Source organism: Coenobita brevimanus, chromosome 61 (assembly GCF_032717465.1).
Source record: "Coenobita brevimanus isolate Jiangsu-jjx chromosome 61, ASM3271746v2, whole genome shotgun sequence".
Classification (NCBI taxonomy): Eukaryota; Metazoa; Arthropoda; class Malacostraca; order Decapoda; family Coenobitidae; genus Coenobita; species Coenobita brevimanus.
Genome location: NC_137014.1, coordinates 13,373,639 through 13,394,016, shown reverse-complemented (window position 1 = coordinate 13,394,016; position 20,378 = coordinate 13,373,639). Strand labels below are relative to the sequence as shown.

Here is a 20,378-nt window from a genome sequence, read left to right as displayed (position 1 = left end):
TTGCTGCAATTACTGTTGGGAGAAACATTAACTGAAGTCAGACATATGGAGGGGAAAAATACTTTCCAGCTATGGACACAGCTACCTGCATCAATATTGTACACTATACAGTACAATATACAAATGTGAGTAATAATGAGTGACAATGAAAAGATATGTATACAACAACAAATGACACTGACATCTGCAATCACTGATACAAAATACAGTAGGGTTCACACACCACTCTGATATATAAATGACAATGACATCTGTAATCACTGATATAAAATACAGTAGGGTTGACACACCACTCTGATACATAAAAATCAGCACTTTTATACCTATTCATTCAACCTTGCAACTATGTCTGTGATAAAAACTTACTGAAAGAGAGGGTAAGTCGCTTGCAAAACTGTTCATACTAAGTACAGTACAGTATTGTATTTTCGATACACTGTAATGTTAGTGAAAGTTCACCATGCTGGATTCCAGGCAGTCAGAAATGCCTCTAAGAAAGACTACTGATTGGACCACAGCAGTATCCTGTAAGCTGGAATCCTTCTGATGTATAATTTACCCAAGTTACCAGCAGAATTGGTGTACAGTACAGTATATTCATGTGTTACCTTGAAGATGCCTGCAGTGCCATTGCAAGGGTGTGTAATGGATTTCCAGAAAAATGTTCAGAGAAGTACTACGCATCTTGATCTTGCGTCTTCTCATTGTCCACTAATGGGAAAGTGTTTGGTACTTGTTAGGAGTTTCATGTTATATGGCAGTGAAACTTGGTGTTAAAAATGATACAGTGAATGACATGAGAATGATCTGAATAGAATATTTTCAGAACCGAGAGGATGGCTGCATGTGGAAAGCATAAGAAAGGAAGTACAGTCGAATGGAAGAGACAGATGGTTTGGACATGTTGACAGGATGGATCAAGGGAACTGTCATTGTTTTTGCTTAACCTGAATGGAGGAGACAAATGGTTTGGACATGCTGACAGGATGGATCAACGGAGCTGTTACTTAAACCATCAACGGAGCTGTTATTGTTTTTACTTAACCCATCATTGGAGCTGTTACTGTTTTTACTGAACCCTGATCTGTCTGGTCAAGCAGATCCAATGATCACAAAGAAACAAGTGATTCTCTGGGAGTATCCTGCAGGTACAGTACAGTATGTACACCATGTAAAAAATCAGTACAGTACAGTACTACCTTGTAGCTGACAGTACCTCACCAAGGTCAGACCAGGATCCTTCCCCATGGCAAGGTGCAGATAAACAGAAGGAAGTTTAGCTTCCAGATGGATGCCAAAGAAGCTTTGCTCCATCCAAGATGCACTGCACCACACTGTGTACACTCCTCATTAGAGGAATAAGGCAAGATGTAAAAGTACAATAATGCATATAGGTTTGGTACTGAGCCGCTGGCAGAGAGGTAGTCGATGGAAGACATGGAACGAGGCAGTGAATATTGACCTCTGAGCTGAGCAGTAATATCAGAGACCTAAGCCAGTACCTACAAAAACACTCAGTACTGCTAAGTACACTTAGGAGACAATACTTTTCATGAGTTGCACTTAACTCTGGACTGAATCCTTCAGTGATGTATGCCAGACTGGTTATTGTTCTTAAATACACTTTACAGAGGACAAACTTGAGTGGACCCAATGAGGCTACTTAAGAGATTCTCATTGCACTCGGTTAATATTATGTTCACACAACAAAAACAAGGGAGAATATGAAGTTATATGGAAAAGGGAAAGAAAAGCCACTCTGAGCCTATGCACAGTTTGATGTTTTCAATTAATATGCACAATTAGACCATACTGGAACACAGCCATGCGCAGCTTAGGGTCCAAGATATGTCCTGAATAATAGAACATTACACGATCTGGACGTTAAGCAACCACCGAAACTTATGCACAGTATACTGTATACAGTACTGTGCTACAATATATATGCAAGTGTATGGTATATACTGTACTGCATATTACTATTAAAGTACTGTACTGTACTGTACAGTATAAAAAGTCCAAATGAAGACAATAATACAATACTGTATGTAATGTTATGTAAACTTGATGCAAGGATATGCAAGAACACTCGAAAGTGGAGGAAAATATGTGACTGGATGTGGCTGCCTGTGGCTGATGCTGATGACAATGTTATAGAGTAAAAATTTTACTGCTTGTTAGTACACTCTTTACTGCTTTTTGGTACATTTTTTACTGCTTTTATGTACAGTAAGCAGGTAAAAAAGGAAAAATATTAAAGACATGAATAGTATTACAATGTATCTGTATAGGTTACAGCATACACGTATTGCGTATCGTACAGCTGGCAGCATAATACGCTTTGTTTTGGGATGCCAGCTGGCTGTCACGCAGCAACACTGCTTGGCACCCACATATGCTTCTTACGTCCCGTTCTTCGGATTTCTTTTTATTATTTCAGTATATTCTTATGGGTCCCAGGACATTAATGCGAACTGATGTGTGGATGGATGTTAAGCAGTGCATGACTGTAGCTAATTATGTTACATTAAAAACAATCACAGCCTATGCAAGACTGCAAATGCTGAAATGAAAATGCTGCCAGTACAGTAAACTTTCAATTATCCGCTGTCATTCAGCCTAGCCCAATGCTGAATAACGTAAAATGACAGATATTGCATATCTGGCTCAACGCTCTGCTTTGAGCTGGATGTTGTGATTCTATCCATCTTGATCCTCTATCCTAAAAACTTTACCATGAGTAAAAGATGAAAACTAAGCATATAAAAACAATACAGTAATGATACAGTACAGTAATGCAGTACTGTACATAGTGTACTACTGTATGTATTCACCAAGCGGCATGGATGGGGAGAAACAGCACTGGGGGGTTCACACTCATAAACAGTACTGTACACAATACAGCACAGGGGTAGTTTAACAATCACAATACATTACTAGGACATGATCACTGACAGGCAATTAGCTTTGCAATACAAGACAGTACAGTAGCTTGAACACAGGACGCCAAAGAGTTAGTCAAAGAACTAGGGTTTTGCGATTGCATGGTCAGAAGAACGGGAGCACAAAGGCAAATCTTGACTCTGACATCCACGGGCGAGAATGAGAACACGGCAGTATTCTTGGCACCCCAGATAAGCCCCAAACAAGACAGATTCTGATTGGCCGGTGTACAGCGGGTGTTTTCACTGGCTCCTGAGTTTCAGGATTTCCCCCTGGCACCAGTTGGCTACCGCTTACGAGCCAAGTGAGACCTATCAACAGGATATTGCATTGGACTGCCGGTGAAGTCCCACTTCATCACCGGAAGCTGCATAAAATTGCCGGATGTTGCTTTAATAAAGCCAAGATGGCTGCCCCAGATATTGCGTTGGGCCAGATAACTGTGAGTTCTCTGTACTGCATTACTTAGCCAATGGAAAAATGCAGTTGCTTAATGGTGATTATCTTTGAATTTTTTCTCTTCTCTCTTCTCATGTTCTACCCTATAAAACAGAATTTCCCTTAAAGATCTCCCCATAAGATGATTTTTCCATCATTCACCTGCTGCTTATTTATCAATACATATACTTGTAGTTACCAAATATAACAGGGCTTGAGTTGTATGACTGCAAATGCTGTGGCTAACACACACACACACACACACACACACACACACACACACACACACACACACAGATATTTAGAGGATAGTAGGCTATGCTTGACAAATACTGAATTAATCTTGTATGACGTGATGTGAGCAATTCGCGAATAATTTTGCCTTAAAATTCAGCTACAGCTGTGCCCCAAGGTGATCAGTCTTTCTTATATTCATTAAGTTACAGGTAATGCATATGTACGAAACAACCTGGAAATTTCTTGCAAGCATACACCAGACGAAACCAATCATCACCTTACTTAACTAATCTGCATTTTGATGGGGACATGACCTACTACAGGACTCATCGAGATTAGGTTGTGAGTGATTCACAATGAATTTTGCAATAATATTCAGCACTAGTGGTGCCACATGGTAACCGTTATTAATTGCACTCATTCAGTGCAGCAGAGTACATGTATAAAATACTGTAACCGGGAAACGTATTCAAAGCATACAGGACAGGGAACCAACCATCCATGTTTTGATGGAGAAGCTAGGGACCCACTATGGTTAAGTGATGCAGGCAATTATTGAAAAAAATTGTCAAAATTTAGCTCTAGCTGTGTCTCATGGTAATAATTCTGTAAAGCTGTGTCTCATGGTAATAATTCTGTGTCATATTCATTCAGTAAATTTGAATACACATGCAGAATAACAGCAAAATGGGTAAGGTTTATTTTATGGGTACCTTCCATAACCTTACTTGTCTTTGACAAGGAAATGACCAGCCAAGGTCATGAAAGAGATTCACAATTGTCATAAAATTTAGTTATGTCTGTGCTCCACAGTAATCATTCTCTATCATATTCACTCAGTAAACTAGAGCTTATTCTCTTAGGATTTAAACTTGGAAAGATCATATTACCTCTTATAAAATCTACTTGCAAGAAATTAGGTGTGCTAAGTTGACTCCATGCCTTCTTTACCCCCACAGTTGTTGCCTTTATACATGGGTTTTATTTGCCCCTGTGCAGAGTGCAACTCATGTGTGGGGAGGCACTTCACAAACAGCTCTTCTAAACAAGGTAGAATCAAAGGCTTTTTGTCTAATTAACTCTCCCTCTCTTACTGGCTCCCTTCAACCAACATCTCTTTGCCACACTGTTGCATCTTTATCTCTTTTCTTTAACTGTTTCAATGCTCACTGCACCTCTGAACTGTATACTTTCATCCCTCAACCAATTCAACAGGGTGCGTAGAAATCGTCTACCAGTAAACTCTCATCCCTTTCCTGTCCAATCCTGCAACATAAGAATTAACCATTACTCTGAATTCTTCATGTATCCAACGGGTCAACTCTGGAGCTGTCTTCCTCTGTCTGCATTTCCTACTGCCTATGACACCCAGTCTTTTAAACAAAGTGTGTCTGAGCATCTCAAAACGTATGAATCTTGGAAACTGGCTCTATTAGCTTGTTTTTATTTTTTCTTGGAAGGAAAAATCTTGCAGGTTTGTAGCCTTTGGTTCTTCCTTCCTTGCATTAAAAAAGAAGAAAAAAAAAGTACCGTAAGTACATAATATCCAGGAAACATTTTGCAAGTACAATGAGCAGGGAACCAACCATAACCTAATCATGTTCTGATGGGGAAATGACCGACTACAGGGCTCATCAAGGTGAGGACACAAGGGGATTCATAATGAATTTTGTCATTATACCTGTAATCAGCATCTGTGCTACAAGATAACCATTCTTTATCATATGCATTCAGTAAAGTACACATGTAAAATGTCAGGAAAACATCCTGAAAGCATACACCACAAGGAACTGTCTATGTTTTGACGGGGAAACGACTACCCATCGTTGTTAGGTGATGCAAGATAATGTAAATGAAATCTAATAAGCTCTTGTTGTTTCCAAGAGTAATGACTCTTGATCCTAATCATCCAATAAATCAGGACACATGTACAGTATAAAATATCACGAAAATGTCCATATCTTGAAGAAACCACAGTACTACAGACCTGTCAAGGTTAGGTGGTAATCGGTGTTTTTATTTCTTATATAAATACTCACTGAGACCCATGTTATAGGATACAATAATAAAATCTCTATTATTTTTATTAAAAGAATCTGCATACATGTGTAAAATAAGGTAATGAACAAACGTCTTGAATGGGAAAAAATCAAAGGATAACAAAAGTAGGTCAGAAAAAAAAGGGGGGGGGGGGGGATACATTTCATTCATTCATTGCCAGACGCCATGTATCCCAAACGGGGTGGTCAAGGCTTAGAGTTAATTGTTTTACAGGGAGGGGCGCTAATCCTCCACCAACCCCACTTGACACGCAGGGAGAAAATACCACCAATAAATTCAAATTTCAGTTTACACTTAATGAACAAAAAACCTAAAGCTCTTCCTATATGTAATATTAAAAACACAATCTTGATTGCTCATGAACTCTTTTCAAAATAATTCACTATTTTACTCATCAGTATTTTCCTACGCACTGATATTCATCCAGCCTTACCTTACTCCATTTAGGAGTTTTGTACTTAACTTTGCTGAGTGGAGTGCTATGCTGTACTGATGGTAGCACTTGAGCAGTCCATTCAGTAAAGACCCTCAAGGGTAGAACTTAAGTAGAAGGCAAACCTAAATACATTACAGCAGAGCATGGTAATTTCATACGTACGGGCTCTGATGCAGTGCACAGCAAGACAAAGGAGTCATGTCATGTGAACTCATCTGACCCAAGCAACATTTTTCATTCATTCATTGCCAGATGCCATGTATCCCAAATGGGGTGGCCAAAGGCTTAGAGTTAATTGTTTTACAGGGAAGGGCACTAATCCTCCACCAACCCCACTTGACATGTAGGGAGATGTAAAAATGAATATAAAGATGATGGAGATGGAGGAGACAGGTAAGTAAAAACATTTAGAATGACTGAACTGTATATTAACCCGATAAGGTTTCTGGGTTGGGCACATTATGTCTGTGCTGGAGTCAGCCACTCTCATGCTGACCCACATCTCTGTGACGCAATATTATTCTTCTGTGTAAATACACTTTTCATGAGAGAATGTTGGTTTTGATGCCAATATAAAACTGAGAAGTTGTACTTTATTGTAGTATGTTCAAAAAAGGAGAAAAAAAGAAATAGTGTCAAAATGATGAGTTGAAGTTAAGCAAAAACCAAAAATTGTTTACCTTGCTGCAGAAAAATATTCAGAAAAAATAAAAAAAAATGTAAATCTGGTTTAAACCATGCAAAACTACAATAAATTACCTTTACAATTATATACAGATCATGGTAATTTTTGCATTTTATTATGCAGTAAAGCAAAAGGAAAGAGTTGCACAATTTTATTTTAGTCCTGGCGGCATATTTGCTGCGGTCTTTTTCTCTGATTGGTCAGTGCAAATACACTTTTTATGACGAGATACTGGATGTGGTATTATGTTAAAAAAATGAAAACAAAGAAAATAAAAAGTCAAAGTGACGAGTTGAAGTTAGGCAAAACCCAAAATTTTATACCTTGCTGCAGAAAAATACCAAAAATAAAGTGATAAATAAACAAAGTCAAGAGTCAGACCAGCTGTGCAGTACCCACCACGCATAAAGCAACCATTCCGTGACGTCACGCTCGGGTCTCTTTGTTATGACCCGTGAACATGATTTATGGTGAATATTTTACAAAAGTTTCTTAAAATGACGATTAAAAGTGTCATCGGAATCTCTGAGGTTGGATTTGGAATGAAGATCAAATCGTCATCGGCATCTCAAAGGGTTAATCATATCTTGATTTCAATCATGCTTGCTTCAATCTGTTTAATTCTGTTGCATGTGCTTAATGTTATTTTTGGTTTTACATCCATTTTCCTCACAGCATGGATCAGATGAGTTTACCTGACAGCATTCCTCTGCCTTGCTGTTTTGCACCAGCTCTCTAGTAATACCTCCAAATCTAAGGTCAATACACAATAAATCATCCCTGACTTGGGTTAGGTTTTGATAAATCAGGACCGATAATGAGTAATTTTGTGCCAAATGAATTCTGAGATGGCATGTGTCTGTCTTTGGCACTGCTGAAGATAGTAAACAAGGACAGGATTTTAAATGGGTAATCCAGGATACACCAGACCACCTCATTTGCAGCTATGCAGACTGGGATTGAAGGTAGGTAGGGTCCCACGGGATTGGAAGTCAGGTGCAGTAAAACCTCTTTAAGTTGGAATATGGTAACAGAGGATGAGGCCAATTCCACTTCACTGAAATTCCAACTTATGAAAAGTCTGAAGCTTCCAGGCTAAAAAAAAAAAAAAAAAAAAAAAAAAAAAAAAAACATGCTTGCAGAAGAATTATTATAGAGAAAGTAGGAGAGAGATCAGAAGTCCTAGTGAGTGGTGAATAGGATGGCTTTAGGAGTGGCAGAGGATGTGTGAATCAAATACTGTATTTGCTGCAAAACAGATAGTCGAGAACGCGTGTAAGAAAGACTTTTTTTTTTTTTTTTTAATGCGAGGAAGAAGGAACCAAAGGCCATGAGCCCGCAGTGAGGTGTTTATGGACTTTATGGATCTGAAAAAAGCACAGCTACAACAAAGCACACATAGAAGGCTTGTGGAAGGTTTCGCACACATACGGTGTAGATGGTAAGCTGCTAGGTGCCGTCAAGAGTTTTTATGATGGTTGTGTGGTATGTGTAAGGATAAATGGGCCTCTAAGTGATTGGTTCACGATCAACGGGGGCGTGCAACAAGGTTGTGTGATGTCCCATGGTTGTTCGAAATATATATGGATGGAGTGATGAGAGAACTGAAAACACAAATAAAGGAGAGTGGGATGGTGTTGGTAATGAATAGTGACAGATGGAATATCTCAAATTTGTTGTATGTTGATGATGCTGTGCTACTTGCAAATACTGGACATGAGCTTGGTAAACTAATGCAGAGTCTTATAGATGTCTGTGAGCATCATACTTTGAGAGTAAATGTACAATGATGGTTACTGAGAGAGAAGGTGACTCCCAGAATGATGTTACAGTGAATGGGGAGAGACTGGTGGGAGAGTTCAAATACCTGGGTATAGTGATAGAAAAGGGAGGAAAATGTGCAAAAGAAGTGGAATGCAGAGGGACACAAGGAAGGAAAGTAGCTGGTGTGATGAAGGCCTTGATAAGAAACAGAGGCTTCAGTGTTACAGCTGCACTGGGCTACCATGAAGGAGTGTTACTGTCAACTTTAACATATGGATGTGAGACTATGGTGTGGCATGAAAATACAAAGTCAAGAGTAAGAGTGGTGGAAATGGGACTGCCGAGGAATGTAAGTGGAGCGAAAGATGCGGAATGAGGAAGTCTGTGGACACCAGAATCGAAGACAGTGTACCGAGATGGCTTGGTCGTATGGAGAGAGTGGATGACAACAGAGGGGTGAAAAAGGTATATCTGAGCAAATCTCAAGGAGGAAGGAGGCGAGGCAGGTAAAGAAGAAGGCAGAGGGATATGGTGGATGAGTGTGAGGAAGAAAGGTTTCGAAGTTGGTAAGGCTAAGGAAATGACAAGAGACCGAGCTGGCTGGATAAATTTTGTGCAGAGAAGCATACAACCAAAGATTTGGCACCCCTTTTAACATGACACCATTTGGACTGACTCTATCAGACAGGTATATGTGAAACTACAGAACATGGCGAAATTTTTTTGGTCTTTCTGATAGAGCCAGGATTCTGTGGGCTTGACTGATGAGTGAACGGGAACATGGCCCATTGCACTGGGAAAAGTTAGGCTGTCTGGATGGTGCTACTCCTCACCCTGCCCTAGGGTGGGAAAGAAGATCTGGATGATAATGATGATTGTGAAATCCAAGCATAAGAAGGGCCTTTTGGTAGAATATGGAGGTGTCAGGGGTGCACATGATCATCATCTGTGCAACGTCTGGGTGTCTTGGAAGCCATGCTGGTAACGAATAAAAGTGCAGAACACGGAGCCACAACAGGAGCAGGCATGAGAGAATACCAACACGGGTGGTGGCAGACACTAGACTGATGATGGGCCCTAACAGGCTAAAACATGATGAACCTAGTGCATCATGCTGAGATTAAGTTTCCATTAGACAACATTTTACGACTCAGGAGTATTTGGGGGGATTTTTATGACGATTTTTCGAAGACTTGAAATTATTTTCATCAATTAATATCATATGCCATGCCGACCTAAGCAAAATCCTGACTAAAAGGGTTCCGATTTATGGAGGTTTTACTGTATTATTCTCCTATACAAAGGAAAGGGAAGAAAAATAATTGTGTGGCAATCACAGGGGCACTTGTCTTCTGAGTGTACAGTAATAGGAAATGGATATGGTAGGATACATATTGACAGAAATATGGAAATAACAAGTGGAATTAGTTGGAGAAGAAAGGATAGGTTTTAGGAAGGGAAGAGGTTGTGTAGATCAGATATTCCTCCTTAGGTCTTTAGTGGAAAAGTTTCTAGAGAAGGGATAGAAACTGTATGTAACCTTAATGGATTTGGGGAAAGCATATGACAGAGTGGATGACACGGTATGTGGAAAATATTCAGAAAATTTGGGGTAAAGGGGAAGTTGCAGAATGCCATGAAGAGTATGTATAAGGGTGCAAATGTTGCAGTGCGTGTGGATACTGAACTGACTGAATTTTCTATCTGAATGTTGCACTGAAATAGGATGTGTTATATCTCCATGGTTGCTCCATCTGTATAATGATGGGGTTACAAAACAGACAGCCTATAAGGTAGGGTAGAGGATGTTGGAAGAGCCTTAATAAGCGAGGGCAGCATTGGAAACTTCTGTACTGTTGTCTGCAGATGATACTTTATTGTTTAATGAAGACAAACGGGAACTGCAGGGTTTGGTGAATGGTTTTGGGAGTGTGCATGGAGCGGAATCTAAAGGTGAATGTAGGGAAAAGTAAAGTTATGGTCTTTGAGAGATATGAAGTCACTGAATGTATAGTGAGGTTGGGCAAATGGAAAAAATGAGGTGGAAATGGAAAATGTGAGTCCATTTAAGTACTTGGGTAGTGTGATGAGCAGAGATGGACGTTTGTAGGATTACGTGCTTGAGAGGGTACAAGATGTAGGGCTGCTCGTTCTTTAAAAGCAGTGATAAGAAATAGGGAAATAAGCATGGATGTATAAAAAGTCGCTGCACGATTGTATTATGATACTAACACTAACATATGGAAGTGATGCTTGGACCTTGTTGGAGGGACACGAGTGAGAGCGGTGGAAATGGGTTATCTGAGAGGAATATGTGGAGTTACATGAAGAGAAAGACTGACAAATGAGGAAGTGAAGGAGTGTTGTGGTGTGGATGTGATTGAAAGCAGTAGAAGAAATATATACATTGAGGTGGTTTGGCCATGTGGAGAGGATGGAAAGCAAGAGACTAATAAGAAGAGTGTATGTGAGTGAAGTGGAGTGGGGGGAGAGGGAGGGGGAGGCCAAAGATGAGATAGAGGGATGGAGTGCAGAGGTATATGAGAGGTGTGTGAGCTGGGGGGAGGACAGTGAAATGCAGGGGGACAGGGCAACATGGAGGAGATTTGTTTACGGCCACCCCTTATGGTTAAGATTAAGGTGCCTGGCAATAGATAGACGTTATTTCTTTACCTTAGCTCTTCATGGGATTCTTATATTGTTTTCTGATTGTGTTTTCCTGTTTCAATTGGTGAAAAGTGTTTAATATCCGATTAATTTACAATCCTTAACAGCACTGAAGACAAATGGGCACCAACTGGTGGTGTGCGAAATCTGACTGATACCACCTAAGAATGCCATTTTTTAATTAAATTACCCTTACCAGAACCTATTTATCCAAACCTAACCTAAATTTTAATAACCTGACCCAACCTTACTTATTCTAACCTAACCTAACCTGTTTTATGCTAATCTAACCTAACCCCTTATATAAACATATTTTCATTGCTTACTGCTGGATCCTCTTCATCCTAGAGAACGCACTTCTACACACTATTGTAGCCTAAAGACACTGAATCAATATGAAGGTAAATACAGTAAAACCTCGATATAAAGGACTTCAATAGACCAGAATTCGCTTTTATCGGACTCGAGGAGCTACCGGACTATATTCCTATATATCGGAAAAAGTCCGATAAAGCCAGAAGCAGTCCGGACTGCCTGGCCACTTCAGTTATGTTCACCACAATATTGTAAATAAAACATGTCTATATCAGTGTACAGTACTGTATTATTATATATAATATACCATTTGATTAATGTAGTGAAGTTATAACACAGTAAAGTACAGTAACCCCTCCAATATCCGGATCAATAGAGCCATCGGTAGGTTCGGATATTGGTTTTGTCCGGATATTTGGCCCCAGCTTATGGACTTGTACTTACGGACCCTAACACAGAGAAACACCTATATAACTCCCTCCGGACATGCATAGCACCTATTTAACACCCAAATCACACCAATAAGGCACATAAATGACTGAAATAAATGCAATAGAAACATAAAATGTGGGTTTAGAAGTATGTTCATACATTAATAAACATTCTGGTACTTATGGACTCTAACCGAACCTAACCTAACTGAACCTAACCGAACTCTGAAAAACACATTCCTACTGCACATGCATGAGGTAAGTTTAGTATGGAAAGAAGTACAGTATGACACTTTCTGGTAAGTATAGTATGGGAAAAAATACAATATGAAACATTCTGGTAAATATAGTATGGGAAATAGTACAACATGAAACATTTTGGCTACTTACAGCAAGTCCCTGGCCACCTCGATGAATAACCGCCTCCTCTCGGACTCTGACAGTAAGAACGATTTCCTGAAGCACTTGCACTACACTCTTCCTGAAGTCTTGCACTGAACTTAGTCAATAACACACAGAAGTCCGTTCTTTTCACAGTGTTCACTTTAGTCCAAATAATGTTCCATTAAATTTAAGTGTTGCACATTAACTTTTCCCAAGTTTTTTTAAGTTTCCAAAGCCAAAACAAAGAAGGTTAGTTACGTTAAATTTCTTTTCTACTTAGTCTTTTCTCCCAACTTGAAAACCTTAACACAACACACCGTTTTTTTCACTGCACAACACTCAAAATTCCCGTGTGGTCTAGTGGAGAAGTTCTTGCTGTTTATTAACTGTCAGAGCCCGAGAGTATCACTGGCAGGCGTCCAAGGGGTGCATCGGTGGGTAGTGGTGATGGCGTACCGACTACAGAAGACTCTGAAGACAGCCGCAAACTCACATCGAGCGGTGACTCCACTGTAGCTGATGTGCTGGGCTGTGGCTCGGAGCATGAGGGCCTGTCTTGGGGAGGCAACGGAGTGGAACCAGGGCTTGGCACAGCAGGGGTCACGGGCCTGAAAAAACTGTCAATCGTTGACTGACGCAAGGACCGACGATTCTGGCGATTGATGATGCGCTGCCGGAAAGCACGCACTTCCTCCACGAGTCCCAAGGGCCCCATCTCCCTGTCGCAGTCCGGGTGTTCCAGGTAGTCTAGGACGAACTCTAGATGTTCCCGGAGTGCGCTCAGCTTGGGGATGGCTGGAGTAGTGTCCTGCTGGGCGGAGTCTGCATCATCATCGCCTTCGTCGTTGGAATCTTCAAGTTCGGGACTGACACCAGCAACCGAAGACGCGATCTCGATATCAGACAACGTCTGATACCCAGGATCGCCCTCGTCGTCGTCCAACCACTCACGAACATCGTCCACATCAACATCGTCGCCGTGCGTACGTAGCCGTGCATGGAAGTCATCCACGTCAAACCCTAGGAAATCGTATTCCACATCTGTTCCGAGAAGCAGACGAGACCAACCATTTTCAAGAGTTTTCACAGGGACTTCCTTCCATGCACTAGCCCAGTTGAACAGCGCAGACTTGATGTTGTAGCGGCGAAGGTTTTCCAAAGTCCGCTTGCCTCGAGTGTCACGTCCTTCCCTGCGCTCGTCCTCGTCCTCGAGAACCACCATCACCTCGTCCAGGAACTTCCGACGGTACAGGCGCTTTGTTGCCACGATCACTCCTTGGTCCATTGGTTGAATGAGAGCAGTCGTATTAGGTGGCAGAAACATGCACCTAATACGGCCATTCTCAGCAACCAAGTCCTTGTCGCACGGGTGGGCAGGTGCATTGTCGAGGAGAAGGAGAGCCTTTACCTGGTCGCGAGGAATTCCCAGTGTCTTCGTCTGGTAATGTATGACCTCCTTGACGAAGTGATGGTGAAACCAGTCTTTGAAAATCACAGCTGTGAACCATGCTTTCAAAGAATGGTACCATACGACAGGAAGGACATCCATCACCCCACGAAGGCACCGAGGCTGCTTTGCACGGCCAACAATAACGGGCTTAAGCCGGTGCATGCCGTTAGCATTGGCACAACACAAAGCAGATATCCGTTCCTTAGAAAGCTTGCGGCCAGGTACACGCTTCTCCGTCTCATCGGCGAGAGTGTTCGTTGGCACCGAGCGATAGAATAGGCCAGTTTCGTCAGCGTTATAGACTTGACCGAGAGTGAGGCCCTCCCTGTCGATCAAGCCTTTCACCTTGTGCCGAAACTCGTCCACTCCATCCTCGTTAGCGTCCAATGCTTCGCCATGTGCTTTATGGTTAGTAAGGCCATGTCGCAACTTGAACGCGAAGAGCCAACCCTCGGATGCCTTGAAGTCTAGGGCGTCGTGAAGCCTTGCAAACTTCTCAGCAGCAGCCTTCAGCTCCGTTCCACGTACCATCACACCAGCTGCACGTTGCTGTCGATACCAAATCAACGTGGAGCGGTCGATCTCAGCATACTTGGGGGTAAACATAACCTTCCTCTCCACGTTGCGTTTGCTTCTCGACGAGAAGTCAGCCGTGTACTGCATGAGCTTGTCTCGGGAACGCTTGATATCGAACAAAGTCGACCGGGCCAGGTTGAACTCGCGGAGAATGCGAGAGGAAGACCAACCCGCATCAACCTTCTCCAATATCTCCCGTTTCTTCTCCAGAGTCAACACCACTCTCTTCCTTTTCTCAGGAGGCGGGGCCATCATCACACACACTAAGAGTAGGGCAGAGAGCAGCAGGAGGCCTTGCAGCAAGTACGGCACCACCACAAAAGCGAGCACGTGGGCAGCCATGGTGAAGAGCGTAGGTCTTGTCGCGGTGAGAGACAGGCGGGAAGTGGGGAGGATGCAGCGGCGCTCTATCGGACGTCGGAGGAATGACGAACCAAAACAATGCTCTCACGCGGCGCGCGCGGCAAGTTCAAATTACGGACGGCAAAAAATCGATTTTTTTTTTTCCATTTTTTTTTGGATTTTCGGACCATTTTGGGAATGTTTGATCCCAGGACGATAAGGTTCGGTTAGTGGGGATGTTCGGATATTGGGCGTCCGGATATTAGAGTGATTACTGCAGTAGTAGTCAAAATAGTTTAAAAACCGTTCATGCGATCTGGACTAATGTCTGATATATCGGAAAAAAATCCGGATTAGCAGGGGGAAGTCCGGATGTCGCTTTTATCGGAATTTCGCATTTTTCAGAATGGTTTGGCCCCCAATTAGTCCGTTATAGTGAGGTCTTACTGTATAGGTTGTGCTAATCTGATGTGAGAGGTGTATGGCTTAGAGGGAGACCACGAATAGGATGGATGGACAGTGTGAAGAGAGCGTTGGATGCGAGAGGGATGTCTGTTGAGCAAGGAAGAGTGGCTGTGCATGACAGAAATAAATGGAGAGAAATTGTGAATGAATAAATGATGACGCAGTCCTGAGGGGATATTCCCCCGCATTTGGTCTGATCAGCTAATCAGGTCAGGTGCAGGTAAGGGGATGGGTCTATTATGATGTGGCAGAGGTAAACCAGCTCTGCTGTTGGGCCCTGCTGTGGATGTCACTGATTGCACTGCGCAGTTGACACTCGTGCAGTGTGGTGCGGTGAGGATCTGTCCCTTCTCCCCTTCGGGGCTAAGATGCAAATGAATGTGTTTGAATGGATGAGTAAATTGGGAGTGTCGTCTTGCCTCGGCTACCTCCCTTTCCTTGGGGGAAGCAGCCTAGGTATATAAAGAGACAGATAGTTAATCTTTTAGAGTGGTCCTATATCTCCTAAAGAAATACCATTAAATGCTTTTAACACTTAAAAAAATAAAAACTGAAACTTGATAATCTACCATATCTATTTGTTCATCTACAGCCTGATGCCATAATCCTGTTAGGGTGGCCATTTGTCTTTGAGTAAGTTGTTTTATGGGAATTGGCACTAACTCTTCACTAACCCCCTTGTAGACACATAAGGAACACGTGTGGGTTGGTTTTTGTTTACCACCCAAAGTTGCAAACGGTTTTCTGACTTACAGGAAACCATTAGGCATGTCATTCAATGTAAAGCCACCTGAAAAGGAAAGAAAAGTATCATAATGAAAAGTAACACGAAAGATGGGAGAAATAGGAAGAAAGAAGGCAGACACAGAGAAAGTGACAAAGGTGAAAGAAGAAGTAGGCAGGCCTACAAGAGTGCATAATTAGAAAAAAATGTTAAAAAAAAAAGAAAGTAAGAACAAAAAGATTGGTAAGCCCCTTCTGGTGATGCACTGAAACTAAAGCTGGTAAACATACACTGTACTTTAAGCACTAAAAACACCTTACCAAATCAGTTCATCCTGATAGTCTTTTATACTTTTTGTGGTTATTTTTGGGGTGGTTAATGAACACTGCATGTTAAATTTCTTCCCCTACTGCTTTTAGCCCTGTTCCTTGTGGTGTATCACCCATTTCTCCCGTGTCATGGCAGACATTTCCAATATACTGTATGCCCCAGTTGCCTTTTATGTCTTCCTAATCCTCCTTTTAGCCTAAACTAACCTGGCAATTCAACCTAACTTAATCAAGATTGAAGTAAGTTTGATTAAGTCTGCCAATTACAAATGTCGGTGAAACATTAGGAACATAATATCAAGTGGGAAAAAGGTCAAATTAAGGCAATTATTCACCACCATGTAAATCAACAGAAAAATACAGAAACCAAACTGGAGTAATAGCAACTGAAATGGTAAAGTCCTTAAAGTAAAATGTATATTTACCATGAAAATATTTTTATTTTACACACAGACTAGCTAAATCTCAAACGAACAGACCAGACTAATAGTGTAACAAATTCAACCAAAGCAAATCAGTCCAGGTAAAATTATGACAAACCCTATACCCAGTATTCACCATTAGTAATTATGTTCTTCTGAATTAGCATAATTAAGAGGCATGCATTTAAGTACCAATAAGTGGAGGAACGATTGGGCAAATATGAATTGGAGCAGATGGGGGATGTGGAAGGTGTGTGCAGGATATTCACAGAAGAAATATGTGCAGCATGTGATGTGGTGTGTGGGATGAAGAGAAGACGGAGGGGGGTGCAAGGAACAGCATGGTGGAATGAAGAGGTGAGACTGGCTGTGGCACAAAAGAAGAAAGCATACAATGAATGGATGAGGAATAGGGGAGTGGAAGATGATGAGAGGTGGAAGAGAGTTATATGTAGAAAGAAAGAGAGAGGTGAAAAGATTAGTAAGAGAAAGAAAAGAGTGGATGAGGAATTTGGAAGGAATTTAAGTGTAAAGGGGAGAGACTGTAAGAAAATGTTCTGGAATGAGGTGAAGAGAGTAAGACAGGGTGGCAGTTAAGTTAGCGGAGGAGTGAAAGATAAAAATGGTAGATTACTAGTGAAGAAGGGAGAATAAGTGAGCAGATGGAGAGAACACTTTAAGGAATTATTGAACATAGAGGATGGAAGTAATGCAAGTGGCTGGGGAATTGCTGGGAGAAGGATGGAGGTGAGAAGACAGGAAGAAATCAGTAGAATAGAAGTTGTGGAAGCAATGAAGAATGTTAAAAATTGGGGAAAGCCCCAGGAATTGATGAAGTGTGTGGCGAAATGCTGAAGCATGGGGGAGAGATAGTAGTAAAATGGATGTGTAGATTGGCCTGGGAGGAAGGTAGAGTCCCGGAGGACTGGAAGTCAGGTATATTTATTCCCTTGTACAAAGGAAAAGGGGAAAAAGAAGTGTGTGGTAATCATAGGGGCATTTGTCTTCTTAGTATAAAAGGAAAAGTGTATGGTAGGATACTTATTGACAGAGTTAGAGAAAGAACAGAGAAATTAGTTGGAGAAGAACAGGGAGGCTTTAGGAAGGGAAGAGGTTGTGTAGATCAGATATTCATTCTTAGATCATTAGTGGAAAAGTTTCTAGAGAAGGGAAAGAAGTTGTATGCAGCTTTCATGGATTTGAAGAAAGCATATGACAGGGTGGATAGACAAGGATTGTGGAAAGTATTAAGAATACCGGTATATGGAGTAGATGGGAAGTTGCTGAATGCTGTGAAGAGTATGTATGATGGTGCTAAGGCTGCAGTGCATGTGGATGGTGAACTGAGTGAATTTTTCTCTTTGAAGGATGGGTTGAAACAGGGATGTGTCATGTCTCCATGGTTGTTCAATCTGTACATGGATGGGGTAATAAAAGAGGTACAAGGTAGGGTAGTGGATGTTGGAGTGGCCCTGGTAAGAGAGGGTAGTGTTTGGAAACTCCCTGTACTGTTGTTTGCAGATGATACTGTGTTGTTGAGTGAAGAAGAAGGGAAGCTGCAAGGCTTGGTGGATGAGTTTGGGAGAGTGTGTAAGAAACAGAATCTAAAGTTGAATGTAAGGAAGACTAAAGTGATGGTCTTTGAGAGAGGTGAAGTCAGTGAATGTACAGCGAGGTTGGATGGTGAGGAATTGGAAAATGTGAATACGTTTAAGTACCTGGGTTGCGTGATGAGTAAGGATGGAGGTTTGGAGGGTGAAGTGCTTGAAAGGGTACAGCAGGGAAGAAAGGTTGCTGGTTCCTTGAAGGCAGTGATAAGAAACAGGGAAGTGAGCATGGAAGTGAAAAAGTTACTACATGACAGTATTGTGATACCAACTCTAAAGTATGGAAGTGAAGCTTAGACGTTGTTGGAAGGACGCAAGTCAAGAGTGAAAGCAGTGGAAATGAGTTATTTAAGAGGAGCAAGTGGTGTCACATGGAGAGACAGGCTGACAAATGAGGATATAAAGGAGCATTGTGGTGTGGATGTGGACGTGATAGGAGGCGTTAGAAGGAATACGCTGAAATGGTTTGGCCATGTGGAGAGGATGGAGGGTGAAAGACTGACGAAGAGAGTGTATGTGAGTGAGGTGGAGAGGAGGAGAGGGAGGGGGAGGCCAAGGATGAGATTTAGGGATGGGGTGGAGAGGTATATGAGAGAGGGGAGTGTGAGTTGGGAGCAGGGCAGTGAAATGGTGAGGAACAGGGAACGTGGAGGCGATATATTTGTGGCCACCTCAAACAGGACTGAGGTGTCTGGCAATAAATAGATAGATAGAAGTGCCTACCGGTACTGGTCTTGCTAGAACATACTGGTAAGGTATACTGACTGAGTGGTTACTCCCTTGTTCTTGCTTCCATATCTGTCCCACCCTCCACCAAGTAGGATCATGAATGTGACCACTTCCATGAATACTGCAAAATTAAATCTTAAACTTGCTAATGATGTTCTACAGTTATGTTAACCCGACACCCTTACCGGTACCGTGGTGTACTTATGCCCAGAGTGAGTTTGGAATGAGGTTAATGTTGGCCAACCTGTTTACCATTCATATTTTACCCACTGACAGAATCGGCATGCTACACTGTGGTCAATACCACCATAACCAAATTAGTGATCCTAAAATATTGTAACAAACGCACAAATTAGTTATCGAAAGGCGTGACAAACTCTTGAGTTACAACGTCCGCCTGGTTTTCGACATAAGAATTTATGCCTGCTTACCATTCTCAGTCCTGACAGAAGTGCCGGAGGACCTCTTGCCTTGGATGGAGAGCACTGATTCTGCAGTCATTTTGTTGGTTTGATTGCTTTTTGAGATATACGAGGCCCTACCTATTCACTACCGCGACTGTGACTCACGTAAACAACAATGTGCCGAAGGGGGGATCAGATGCCATTAGCTGTACAGAGACAAAGAATCAAATAATCTTTGGTGTCTCTCCGCAGACATGTTTGTAGGATCGAGTACCTTGTTGCTCCCACATGCGTTCCCTATTTCTGGATGCTTCTCGACTTGTGACAAATGTTACACAAATTGCTTCAGTCCGGTTTGATAAGGGACACTGACACAAGAAAATGTTTCACAGTGTTACTCCTAGCCACAAAAAATACATATTCACAAGAAGTAACCACAAAAAGCTTATAGGAAATAATGTGCATTATCTAACGAAAGAAGTTTAGATTATAATATATGCATAATCCACATTAAAATCATATGATAAATATCGCTCTATTAACGATAAGTTGATGTGACCATTACTAAAATCCGTCCGGAATCCCTAAGACTCTCTTCGAGTGGGTATATACTTGGCGAACGAACGTGAACAAACACTGCTGAAGTATACGCGAATGTTCACATATATAATCGCATTGTGCCCACGTGAGCATTCGATCATATCCTACGACCTCCGTAGTAAAGTTAAAGCTTCAATCCCTTATTGCGATCACTCATTGTCAAGGGAAGAGATGTGATATTGCATAACCATGACAACCGCCTTGCTAGTTCTAAACAATGCTGATTAAAATGAAATATACTGCAGTGCCCCCGAAAGCGCCCAGACACCCCCACAAGGAGCCCATAGAGGAGCAACGACAGCGCGCCGGGACTCGGAGTGACAACGGCATAATTCCGCCCGGGCCGCGCGCCCTATGACCTGGAACTCG

General features: G+C 41.8%; 1 protein-coding gene across 1 annotated transcript in view; it reads right to left on the bottom strand.

Annotated features, from left to right (window-relative positions):
* CCT1 (chaperonin containing TCP1 subunit 1) overlaps positions 1-19,568 on the bottom strand; it is a 168,612-nt gene extending 149,044 nt beyond the window's left edge. The window contains exons 1-2 of the mRNA XM_080275491.1: positions 19,437-19,568; positions 1-12 (exon numbers count right to left, since the gene is read on the bottom strand). The exon at positions 1-12 is cut by the window's left edge and continues 74 nt beyond it. Of these exons, the coding sequence (XP_080131617.1) occupies positions 1-12; positions 19,437-19,506 (82 nt within the window). The 5' untranslated portion in view covers positions 19,507-19,568. The remainder of the gene's footprint in view (positions 13-19,436) is intronic.
* Between the last annotated feature and the right edge of the window lie 810 nt (positions 19,569-20,378).